Source organism: Scardinius erythrophthalmus (genome assembly GCF_964197995.2).
Source record: "Scardinius erythrophthalmus genome assembly, chromosome: 6".
Lineage (NCBI taxonomy): Eukaryota > Metazoa > Chordata > Actinopteri > Cypriniformes > Leuciscidae > Scardinius > Scardinius erythrophthalmus.
The window spans coordinates 29835085-29848476 of NC_138226.1; the positions used below are offsets into that span (position 1 = coordinate 29835085).

The 13392-nt window shown below is 42.5% G+C and overlaps 1 protein-coding gene across 3 annotated transcripts in view; it reads left to right on the forward strand.

Moving 5' to 3' along the window:
- The window catches only part of LOC308692683 (cilia- and flagella-associated protein 91-like), a gene marked incomplete at its 5' end in the record, with an annotated part of 47112 nt that overhangs the window by 19024 nt on the left and 14696 nt on the right, over positions 1-13392 (forward strand). For 2 of the 3 annotated variants that reach the window (XM_081368922.1, XM_081368924.1), the window contains 6 exons: positions 4495-4652; positions 5413-5490; positions 5651-5707; positions 5832-6016; positions 6596-6773; positions 7160-7317. In XM_081368922.1, coding sequence (XP_081225048.1) covers positions 4519-4652; positions 5413-5490; positions 5651-5707; positions 5832-6016; positions 6596-6773; positions 7160-7317 — 790 coding nt within the window. The remainder of the gene's footprint in view (positions 1-4494; positions 4653-5412; positions 5491-5650; positions 5708-5831; positions 6017-6595; positions 6774-7159; positions 7318-13392) is intronic. The other variant, XM_081368923.1, reaches the window with a different exon arrangement.

A 13392-nucleotide genomic window follows, 5' to 3' on the forward strand; every position in this document is an offset into this window, starting at 1 on the left:
TACAAAGCTGGAGCACTAAATGATATTCAAAGTCACATTTCACGCTTTTAACATTAAATAAAGCACATAAACAGTACCTGAGATTATCATTGCCGCACATTGTGTTTGTTGTTCCAGCGCGACGTCGCAGAAAAATAGAAACCGTTTCTAAATTAGAAACGTCGCGTGTCGCCGTCGCGCCTGGTTAGGACAAAAACTCTGATTAACATGGAAAAGATACCTTTTATCGCGTGTCGCGGCGTCGCGTCGCGTGTAGTTAGGACACGGTGTTAGCCTTGAGTAAATTAACTTTTCTAAGAAAATTATTCATAAAACGTATAAATATCAGTTGAGCCTACTTTCGTCACTGACACAGACGAAAATTAAAAGACTAAGTTCAGCTTTAGGAGGGGAAGAAATAGGCCAGGATAAGAAGACTGAGAGAAAAAGAAATATGAAGATGAGGAGAGAGCAGGTATTGACAAATAATCTAATGACAAGGTTTTAAAGATAGCCTATTTCTTATCATTTTTTGGCCTTCAAAAGTCCTAAATTGCACATATGTAGATCAGAGAAATCCAAATTTTCTCGGGGGAGCATGCCCCAGAACCCTCCTAACTACGCCGGGGCCTTGACTCTTGATGCCCAGGGCACAGGAAATTGGACACAATTTAAATACAAAAACAAAATACAAAAGTACGAGAAAAACTGCAAAAAGGTCCACTTTTTGAAAAAAAGAACCCCCCCTTTCAATAGTCTGGCTACCGACCTGATCTTGTGTGTGTCAACGCATTGTTGTATCTCTCCTACAGGATCAAACAATAACCATAATTATCAACAAGTCACAATAAATTTTAATACACAAAAAATATCAATAAGTTAGACAATATAGCCTATATGTTTTTCTTTTTTTTAATGATTTGTACATCTAAGTTGTCATTTTTAAATACATGCCTGTGCAGCGTTAAGGGGATTTATGAAGGGCGTCATGAGCCATGGTCGGCAGGGGTAACCACTGTCCCCTAGCAGAAGACCACTGTGCATTCCAGCCTCAAAATCTCTCCCGATCTTGCTCTCCGTCAACATCCTAGAGTCATGTGTACTCCCTGGCCACGATGCAACGACATTTCTTATTCTGCACAGATGGTTGCACACTTACTGCACATTAACAGAATGGTAATTTTTCCTGTTCACATACTGATCTTCGTGCGCGCGGGGCGCCTGAATTCTGACATGTGTGCCATCAATTACACCACTTATTCGAGGAAACCCCGCTTTCCGAAAAAAAGAGGTTTGAATGACATCCAGTTCAACGCGAGATGGAAACGTCACAGTTTGACTTAAATGACGGCAAAGGGCCCCTGCAACTCGGTGAATAACTCTACTGACGGATGACTTATGAACGTGGAAAACATCTCCCACTACAGACTGGAAACTCCCAGTCGCAAAGAACCGAAGTGCTATAAGCAACTGTAACACAGATGGTAGTGAGTGGTTACGCTGGGTAACATGGTCAAGGTCGCTTTCCATTTAGCAATTTCATAAATTCCGCGGCGATCAAATCGATATTCTCGAAGCAGTTTTTCATCGCTAAGATGGTCCAGAGGATTCTCCCTATCACGAAAAATTCGCCTAGGCACATCTATATCTTGAACAGGATCCATGAACTCAGCCATTTTTTCTCATTTGTGTTCATAAACTTTTTAAGGTAAAGTTTTTCTAACCTTAAACTGTACTTAGGAAAATGACAGTTAAGGGGCTTTATGCAACACTTAACGGTTTTTAAGGGATTACTTAAGTGAAAGATAGACACTTAAGGGTAATTCTAAGGGTGTATGACGTTTCACTTAAAAAAAACCTTAAGTAACACTTAAGGGTTTTTTTCTGCAACACCCTTAGGTTTAAGGCAAACATAAGGGAAAACTTAAGGGAAAATTACACTTAAGGTGCTTTATGCAACCGGGCACTGACCCTAGCAGACCTGGAGGATGGCCATAGCATGCAGTGAGGAGGCAGCCTGCCCCGCAGCTCTATAGGTCTTCGCCACCAGAGTAGACGAAAACCTACAGGCTTTGGAGGGGTGCTTAGGGTCGCCACGCCAGGTGGAGGCGCTGTGGGGACACAGTTGCATCACTGCAGAACGCTCCAGCGGGGGGACCCCAGTGTACCCTTTGGCCTCATCGAGGGCAGGGAAGGCGGAAAAGGCCGCTGAGCAGTCACAAAAAGTCAAGAGGGGACTCAAGGGGGGCAGAGGGGACTCTACCTCTAAGGAGGTCATTGAGTCTCGATCGCAACATTGCGATGGTCATGTTCCCACAATGAGACATCTTTAAAAAGACGCGCCGCGTGCAGCTCTTTTAGAGAGGATGAAACTCAATAGCAGTGCTGAAGCGCCCAGGGAGAACACACACTGTTGGCAGATCACTGCACAGACCAGCAGCAGGAATGAGATCTCGCTGGAACACGCCGTCACACCAACACTGCTGAAGAGTTGCTCATCTTGTATTTAGAACTCGTAGACAGCTTGCAGTGGAGCGAAGTGAAGAAACACTCGGCTCCAAAGCAAAAATATAATGTAAGATTGCCGCGCTGCTCCTTTTATATCCAAGCTGTGGGATGGAGTTGCGCTATGCAAATTCCGCAGACCCATGGCATTGTTTTGCAATTGGCTCGTTTTGTAAGAACTCGAAGGTGATAGGCTTCTTAGCAAAACCCCCATTTTGTCATTCACTGATGTAACTCGTAGTGACTGAACGAAAGGGAACAGGATTAATTGTTGTATTAAAAGACTCACTCTGGTTAAAAGAGAGAAAAAACACTGTTAGGTTGTCAAAGGGGTAAAATGCTGCAAGTCTGAACTGCTAAATTGCTTTAGGTTATTGAAATAAATGGAAAATGGAAGACCCTGCTGACACCGAAGTGGTTTTGATTTATTAAAGGTCTCTCTGGAATACTGGACTCTGGTAAATCGCAGCATTATGTGGTCACATAATTAAATATAATGGCCACGAAACAGTAGGCTGCATTTGTCCCCAACAGACAGTTTCTACACTGTGCTAGTTTCATGTCTCTTTCTTCTCACACAATTTCTCAAATCAATATTCCAGTTAATTTATTTACTTATTTGTTATACTTTTTATTTACTTATCTGTATTGTATTAAGCATTCAGGATAAAGTACAGCCAGTCATTATTGCATTATGAATTCTATCTTGTGTAGGGAAGTCTGGCCACAAATTCCTCTACAACTCTTCTTCTCTATGGTCTCTTTTTCTCATGCTCTGCGTAATATCCTCTGTATTCTCAGGATTGTAAGCATGGATTAGGGAACACATTAAACTTGATTTGATATTAATGGCACACATGAGTGCAAAGAGATGACAAGGTAAGCTCTTTTGCTAAGCTCTAGTTCCAGTGAGTCAGTTATTTAGAAAATCTGAAATAAACATTTCTGCTTCATTCTAAATAGTGGAGAGTGGGGCACAGCCAATGTAATTTATACATTGTATTAAATTTTTTACGCCAAAAGATTGAGAATTAACTTAAGAAATTTACCTTTACTATGGTTAAAAAAATCTTCACTGATATCTTCCAAAGAGTTCTGAATTTTGGCGTAATTTTTTTCTCTATATAGTGTTGATATGGCATCTAGTAAATACACTAAGTTTTGTCATGCTATCATGTGTGGAAGTATTTTAAACAAGTGTTACAACTAGCCCCGCATTAGGCTGTGCCCCACTCACCCTTGAACATTCAAGGTTTGAAAAAAGCATTCTGTAACTTTCAGAACTAAGCATCCTTCCTTGAAAAAAAAGTACATTTAATGAAAGTAAACTGGAGAAACATATTGTACTGTACTTCTACTACTTTTTGACATCCTGTTTCATTCTAAGAGTCGGAGAAACAGTGTACAATGGTCATAAAACACTATGGGCCCTATTTTAACGATCTGAAACGCAAGTGTCAAAGCGCAAGTAACTTTGTGGGTCTATCTATCTATCATAATAATGTATGATTTGCAAAAATGAAAACTGCTGCTTCTGTGTAGATGAGAGAATCAAAGTGTATGCGTGTTGTGCAAACGCTACATTGATTATGGCCAAGCATGCGCCCTTAAAATAGCATATGAATAACATGCGCAACGCGCCACTGACTTTAAACTATTTTTTCCTGGTTAGTGGCGCAATTGTTTTCTAAACCTGCAAAATAGCATGAAGGAACGTTTGCGTCGGAACACGCCTCCTTTTTTGCGCTGAACCGCCCAGGGAGCGCAAGTTCATTCCCTAGTTTAGCGACGTGCTTCTGAGGAGGGAAAAGCGCGCTTTGCGCGGGTGCAAAATAGGAATGATACATGCGTCGGTGTACAAAGTCAATTGCGCTGGGTGCAAGATAGGGCCCTATGTCTGGTGTTGTGCAAAAAATGTAACAAACATTATAAATGTGCCAAAAAAATACATGATATGACCAATGATATGTCATTTTAAGAGTGCAAACAATTGTGTTTTGTTTCTATTAGCGGAAGGTCCCAGAGTTTAACTGCATGTTTAGTAACCTTGCACACCACCCTCCTTACACCTTACGCCTTGAATCCACTGACCCTGTGCCTGCATTTATTGACCGGCGTTGGCGGGGCATCGCTGAGCAGAGGAGGCAGGCCCTGCAGCGACTGACAGGGTAAAATACACCTGAACACCATATGATAACAATAGTTGCCTACTTTACAAATATTATAATAGATTGGTGAAGGACAAAAAAATTAGTGAATGAATTTTGACTGAAGAAAACTAAGCCTGGTTTCATTACCACACTTTTGCATTGTGACATTTTGCATTTTTAAGCACATTTTCCTCACAAATTCTCCTCCAAATGATTTGGCTGTTTGTTTGTTTATTTATTTATTTGAGAGACAGTATTGCTTCTTCATTGTTTGTAGATTATATTTAGGATATTTTAATCTGTTATCTTGCACTACTACAACAAAAGAATAAGTGAGTTTAGCTGGTTGAGTTGCATTAGTAATGTGTTGAAACTCACTGTTATGGTCGGGGGCGTGACTTTTCCAAAACACACTCAAAGCGGTTGACCAATTACAACACACTAGTCCAGCTGACCAATCAGAGCACATTGCACTGGAAGGAGGTTCTTAATAGAGACAGGAACTAAAAAGAGTGTTACTGACAGACTGGGAAGAGAGGTGCTGCAAAAATGAAAAATATGTGAAAATTAATGTTTTTGTTTTTCAAAATCAAGCATGCAAACCTATTCTAGAAGACCCAAAAACAAAATCAAGACTTTGAAAAAGGGCATAATAGGTTCCCTTTAATTTCTTAAAAAAAAAAAAAAAAGAAGAACATTACTGACACCAAACTTTTAACGGCATGTGTATGCTGTAATTGCATATGAATAAATCTTTATATTTCTGTGTCTGTGTAAGGGTTATGTCTGGGGTTCTTATCCATAGTCAGAACCCTGATGATGTAACAGGAGTGGACCGCTGGAAGTTTTTCAAACGGTAAGACACACACATATGCAGAAAAATGAGTGTGGATGACACCAGCTAAACATTTTGATTTAGCTAGAATTATTTGAACAGTTAAAGCGTATAATAAACAAAAATAATGAAATTATTTTTCCCTGTCCTTCTCCCTTTTTTCTCCCATTTTCTTTCTCAGTCCTCTTATTCCTTTTGCTCAACAGATTCCTTCTGATGTTGTATTTGCTTTGTCAAAGTAAGTCATGAGGTGCTTGTCACTTCAGCCTTGATCTGTCAATAGAGTTATTTTAGTCTATATGATCTATCAAATACTTTAATTTATTTCTATCTTTCTATGAGTCTGTCTAATTTTCTCACAGATCTGACCTCCTTTCTGCTCCTAATGGAGATGATAAACAGCCCCCCACTCCGTTCCACCGGAGCGTGGGAGTTCAGACTGACTATCGGGAGAGTGAGACACAGACAGACCCCTACACTCCAGACCATGTGGTTCGTCCCGGGACAGCCACCCCTGAGCTGCTCACACTGGCCACACTCACATGGGGTAAACCACATAAATATAATATAGTTGCATTTATTTTATGCTTTATTTTATACTGCCTCTTACTAGCTCCTGTTCAGGTTGACAATGGAGATCCGTTCATACCAAAAACTATAACTTACTATAACGATAACGATAACTATTTAAGTTTTAATAATTGTTCTAATTCTATGAGAATAGGGAAGTCCACACCACACCTATAATGATAACAACACAGAATAGCAATATTATTGGAATCACTTTCAGAAAAATTTTCCAGCTGATGAACGATAAAAACATTAACAGCCAATCAGAATCCTCCCAAGTTTAAAGAGCTTGAGCATTTAAAATCACCTTGAAATCAAAATGGACAATTCTAGTTTTGCTTTTTAAAGGAATTTTACAGTTTTTTTAAATTCATGTTCCCTAACCTTTAATCAAAATAACTTCTCTTCTCTGATGATGTTTTTCCCGGCGTGAGGGCTGGAAAACCTGTCAATCACAGGTTTCACTTGGATATATGTCACAATAGGGAAGAAAATATAAGTTATACAGTAGTTAATGTTCTTGGTGTGAATGGCCTTATCCCTGGTTGTTTTCCAGGCTGTGGGCTGCCTGCAGGGCTAGCGGAAGTGGAGATGATCGAGAGGGCGAGAATGAAGAGAGCATGGGAGGCAACTCTGCCCCCGCTGGACGACCTCTCTCAGCTTGACAAAAGAAGAAGGATGATGGAGGAGATGGAGAGGAAAGAGTGGGCCTTCAGAGAAGAGGAGATTGAAAAGTGAGCACTACCTGAAGTAACAGTTTGCCAAAAAAATGTTTACTCACAAAGTAAATGTGAATTTTTAGAAGAATATCCTGGCCACTCTCTTCCATATAATAACAGTGGATTGGGACTGGGTTTGTAACTTGTAAGTTTGTACTTAAGTAACATATAAGTTTCATAAAAGCAAGATCCATATAAGGTCCATATTGACTTTTGTTGTATGGACAAATATCCCTGAAACATCTTTCAAAATATCTCCTCTTGTATTACGCAGAAGAGTACCATATGCATTTTTTGGGATAAACTTATTAATTTAACAACAGTATAAAGAAATACTATCTGTATTTCTGCGATGCACAAACACGTACATGCTGACTTTTGTTTTACTTGTGTTTTGTTAGGCTACAGGAGGCACGACAGACCCTTCTGGTGCAGCTCTTGCGTCAGAGGGAGGAGAAGCAGGAGGAGGTCAAGATGGAGCGACTGGAAGTGAGCTTTTCCCAGCTCCAGCAAGAGAGGGATGCGCGGATTAAGAAGACACGCAAAGACTACATCATTTGTGAGGCCACAGTTAGATAAATAATCATCATAATGAAGTACTTAAAAAGGGCCCATTTTTTACGTCAGTCCTCATGAAATCTGAATTGAAGTTTTGTTGCTTTTAGACCATGCGTGTTTGCTTTGAGACCATACACTATATATATTACAGGGATATAATTTTTCTAATATTTAATGCATGTATTTTATAATGTAAAAATAATGGTCTGACGCGCTGTGTGTTTTAGAATGAGTGTGGTATTTTGTTAATTTATACGCAAGCAGCTCATGATCCAGTGTTTTCAGTCTTGAAAAATGCAATTCCCAAATTTGTAACGAGAATTTATAAATATGTTGTCAACAAAATATAAGCTTTAAGGTCTCCCAGCAGTTTTCCGCCCAAATATAAGCTCTGTAGTTTGACGTTTCAAAGCAAAGAAGACAGCCATAGATATTTTTATTGTAATTTGACTGTTGTTCTGTTAAATAAATGCTAATTATTATTATTATGAATGCACAATAGTATTATTGCATTAGTAATATACACTGCCCGGCCAAAAAAAAAAAAAAAAAAAAAGTTTGGATTTAAATTTGTCAAATTTATGGCCATATTCCAGGATAACAATGTCAAGATTCATCAGGCTCAAACTGAAAGAATGGTAGAGGGAGCATGAAGAATCATTTTCACACATGAATCAGCACCTCTGAGTCCAGAACTTAAATTGTCTCTTAACTCTTGCATTGTCAGTACAAGATTTTGACCAAAAATTGATGCACCTCTTAACACTGCTTGAAGTGGGCCGGTATGCACCTGCAATGCGTAATAATTACACCACCCCTGATCCTAACCCCTCCACCACAAATAATCCTAAACCTACCAATACTAGTATACATCGCACTTTCAGAGCCGTACAAACTAAACGGATCAATTGTCTGCGCAATATGACTGAAGCGCGGTTAATATGATTGTGCATGATTGGCGCGCAAATCACTATAGAACCCAGCGCGCTTCAAAACTCTTAGAAGATTTGAGCGAACTGTTCCTGTTGCGACGCTGATGATGAAATGTGCAAACCATTTGAATTTGATTGAGAATTTACCACTTTAAAACACTATGGAGAAAGTCAAACGTGATCTAAAACAGCCACACAAACTAAAAGACTGTTGAAAATAGGAGAAAACGTCATCCTGCACCAACATAAATTAGAAAACTTAAAAAAAAAAAAAAAGAAAGAAAAAGTTAACATTGGCCTAAGCATGGTAATGAGGAGCCATCAATGGTTTTAATTATAGGCTATCCTTTTTGTAACAAATGCTATAGTTAAACAATTACAGGAACTGTTACTTTTTTCCAATTACAAGTTAGAATCAAGAGCTTTAAAGGAGTCATAACCTAGTATTACCTTGGATACCTACTGCTGTATTATAGTCTTTCAGGCCCTTCTAAAAAAGAAAAGTGGAAAAAAAATAAACACAGAGCTCCTCAGACCCTTATTTCTGAAGGCATTATTGTCTCGCGAGATCTGATGCGATATTTTGGCTGTCGTGGACGGTCATTTTAATAATGCAAATGAGGGGCGCGTTGATTGGTGGCAGGAAGGAGGGGGGTTGACACCGCAGGTAACGCTTTAGCATATCATTCCAAAATGACATCATGGCGCAAGTTATGAATGAACCCGACCTGGCCGCGACCGGCTTCCCGGCCAGTGTATAAGTATGAGGCGCCGTTTAGGGCTTAAATCAAACTTCATTCACGCACACATATATGAAACACGCTTGCATACATACTAAGTAGTCACACATACATGTATATGAACTCTCCACGCACATACTCATATGAGACGCGAGCACACACACACAAACTCGCGCACATACTCATATAAGACGCGAGCACACACACACACAAACTAGACGGCGCCTCATATATAAGCGTTAGGCAATCAATATACAATAGCCGAATTCATGATGATCTCAGTCATTTGTTGTTTGCAAAGTAACGTTAGCAGCCATTCCCCATGTTTACCTCGAAGCTAATACTCCCGCTAGCATACAATAGCCGCATTAGCAGTTAGCTGCTGTTTGTTACACACAGTAGAGCAATAAAAACTCAGTCTTACCGTTTCAATTTCAGGCAAGTCTCTGATGGTTGGAATTGCACCTTTTTCCAAACAGAGCTTCGAGGCCAACTTCGCCTCATATTGCCCCAAATTTATGTATGATTCCTGTGTGAACTGTTTAGCGCAGACTCCTAACGATAAGCCAGTTGAAAGGGTTGTTGGGACAGCGTCATTAAAAATGAATTTCATCCACTGGTCCCTGATAGTTTGGTCCGTTTTTGGTAGAGAAAACACATTTACATGTTGTTTGTGGCAGTCAACCACAGAGCAACTCAGGTGTGCACTCGTTTCTCCATCTTTCTCGACTGAACTGAATATGAGGGGGAGAGGGGCGGGCTTCCCGCGGCATAGGTTTGCGGTGTCCATATATGGTATATCCTGCCCCGTCATGACGTCAAGACGGGGCTGAAATCAAAATCTCGTATTTGAGTGCGCGTGCACGCGCGCTGGTTTATTTACCCTGAGGTAAACAAACGCTTCACTTTTAAATATCGGCTTCCCGGCCAGTGTATAATCGTTAGGCAATCATAACAGACATTGATTCTCGTGGAAAAGTGAAAATTGCAGGTTATGACTCCTTTAAAGTCTGGACCTTCTTGAATTATTGACTAAACAACCGGTTTTCCACATGTGTAAAATGTGTTCTGCTAATACTGACAGATATTGTCATGTTAATAATGGCAAGGAAGCAATATGCAAGTAAAACTCTTCTTTATTGGTAAATGTAGAAAATGATGGAGACACGACCACGGGGTGTGGCGCAGGGACCTCGATGGCCAACAGAGTGCAGGTAAAATGATCAGAAGAGATGAAGTGATGATGATGGTGAAGAATCCAGAACACGGAGACGAATACACGACCGGAACACAGGAACAGGAACAAAGCTCACAAACTGGACGCCAACCAGGATCAGGAACCACACACACGAAAACACCAAACAACGATCTGACAAAGGAGAGGACAAAACGGTGAGTATAAATAGGTATAGTGGATGAGCTGCAGCTGGTGTCTGAGAGTGAGACCAGCTGATCGCTGATTAGTGCTGATGGGCTGGTCACGCCCCCTACTCACACACCCACACACGTATAACAACAAAGACACGAGACAAGAAGGAAACAGTGAATTCATGAACCGTGACAGTACCCCCCCTCCTAGGAACGCCTCGTGGCATTCCCAGACTCCCTTACCTGGCGATTGTAATCATCGATAAGGGAGTGATCCAGGATGTCCCTAGCAGGTACCCAACTTCTCTCTTCCGGATCGTAACCTTCCCAGTCCACCATGTACTGGAATCCGCGTCCCCTGTCTAGAGTCCAGAATACGGTTTACCGAATATGATGGTTCCCCATCTACGAGTCACGGCGGTGGGGGAACCGGGGCTGGCGGATTAATGCGAGAATAAAACACGGGCTTGACTTTGGATACATGGAACACAGGATGAATTCTCCTGTACGCAGGAGGGAGGTTAAGGCGGACTGCCACCGGACTAACGATCTTGGTGACAGTGAACGGGCCAATAAATTTGGGAGCAAGTTTATTCGAAACGGATCGGAGAGGAATGTTCTTCATTGAAAGCCACACTTTGGAACCGACAACGTATACGGGAGGTCTAGACCGGTGGCGATCGGCCTTGGCCTTGGTGCGCGCCCCCACTTGGAGTAAAGTCTCATGGGCTCTAGTCCAAGTGCGGTGACACCTCTGGACGAATGCGTGAGCGGAGGGGACCGCGACTTCGGACTCCAGACTGGGAAAAATAGGTGGCTGGTAACCTACACTACACTTGAACGGAGATAGGCCCGTGGATGACACTGGTAACGTATTGTGGGCGTACTCCACCATTGACAGTTGTTGACTCCATGAGGTAGGATTCTTGGAAACCAAACATCGCAACTCCCTCTCCAAATCTTGGTTGGCTCTCTCAGTTTGACCATTGCTCTGGGGATGAAACCCTGAGGACAGACTGACAGTCACCCCCAGTAACCTACAAAACTCTCGCCAAAATTTGGACACAAATTGGGGTCCTCTGTTAGAAACAACGTCTATCGGGAGGCCATGTAAGCGAAAGACGTGGTTAACGACGGTCAACGCTGTCTCCTTGGCTGAGGGTAATTTGGGCAAGGGAATGAAATGGGCCGCTTTCGAGAACCGGTCTACCACGGTCAAAACTACCGTGTACCCCTGAGAGGATGGGAGGGCGGTAATAAAATGGGACTATATGGGACCAGGATCTCGAAGGGACAGGCAGCGGTTGAAGTAACCAATCAGAAGGTCGATTGGAAGTCTTACCAGGGGCACAAACTGAGCAAGCCAAAACAAAACTGTGAACTTCGCGAGCCATAAGTGGCCACCAGAATCGTTGCTTGACTAAAAATTTAATACGACTGACTCCTGGATGACAAGCCACATTGGAGCAATGTCCCCACTGAATGACGTCTGACCGTAAACCCTCCGGCACAAATAAACGGTTCGGTGGACAACCGGACGGAGGCGTTACCCCTTCTAAGGCCGTCTTGACCTTCGATTCGAGCTCCCATGTGAGTGTGGAGACAAATAGGGTCTCGGGTAAAATGCACTCGGGAGTAGACGGGCGTTCGGAACGATCAAAAATGCGTGATAAAGAGTCGGGTTTGACATTTCTGGAACCCGGGCGGTACGAGAGAGAAAAATCAAAACGACCGAAAAAAAGTGCCTACCGAGCCTGCCTGGAGTTCAATCTTTTGGCGGTTCTAATATATTCCAGATTCTTGTGATCGGTCCAGACAATAAAAGGTACCCCCGACCCCTCTAACCAGTGACGCCATTCCTTCAATGCTAGCTTGACTGCCAACAACTCTCTGTTACCAATATCATAATTACGTTCGGCAGGAGATAAACAATGGGACAAAAACGCGCATTGGTGCATCCTGTCGTCTGTGGAAGAGCGTTGGGATAGCACTGCGCCTACCCCCACCTCTGGCGCATCGACCTCCACCACGAACTGCCGTGAAGAGTCAAAGGTGACTAGGATGGGGACTGAAACAAAGCGGCCTTTAAGTTTGGCGAACGGAGTTCTGGGGGAGTTCAAGGCGGTCAGAGGTGCGGCTAGTGGGCTGAAATTGCGAATGAAACGCCGGTAGAAGTTGGAGAACCCCAGAAACCTCTGTAGGGCCTTACGGGAATCTGGACTTGGCCACTCCACCACAGCCTTAACCTTGTCAGGATCCATACGTATTCCCTCAGATGAAACGATGTACCCTAGGAAAGGAACAGACTGCATGAAAAGCGCATTTCTCCCAAAAAAAAGCCCATTCTCTAGCAGCCTCTGAAGCACTCGTCGGACGTGCTGCACATGTTCCGGGAGAGGAGATGAAAAAAATCAATATGTCATCCAGGTAGACATATATGAACTGATCGACCATATCTCGCAGCACGTCATTGACGAGTGCCTGGAAGACCGCTGGGGAGTTCGATAATCCGAACGGCATTACCGAATATTCAAAGTGACCCCTGGGGGTATTAAAAGCGTTCTTCCACTCATCCCCCTTCCTGATGCGGACCAAATGATAAGCATTACGTGAATCCAATTTTGTGAAGACCGACGCTCCCTGCAACCTCTCGAAGGCTGAAGACATCAACGGCAAAGGATAAGTATTCTTTATCGTGATGCTGTTCAACCCTCGGTAATTAATACAAGGTCGCAGAGACCCGTCCTTCTTCCCCACAAAAAAGATCCCCGCCCCCGCTGCAGAAGAGGAGGGGCGGATGAACCCCGCTGCTAGAGAATCAGAAATATATTTCTCCATAGCCTCCCTTTCTGGAACAGAAAGCGAATATAACTTGCCCTTAGGCGGAGACTTACCTGGCAGTAAATCTATGGCACAGTCATAGGGACGATGCGGAGGAAGAGAAGCAGCATGAGACTTACTGAACACTTCCTTCAGGTCGAGGTACTCTGCGGGCATGTTAGACAAATCCACTGTCTCCTCCTGAAACATAGGAAC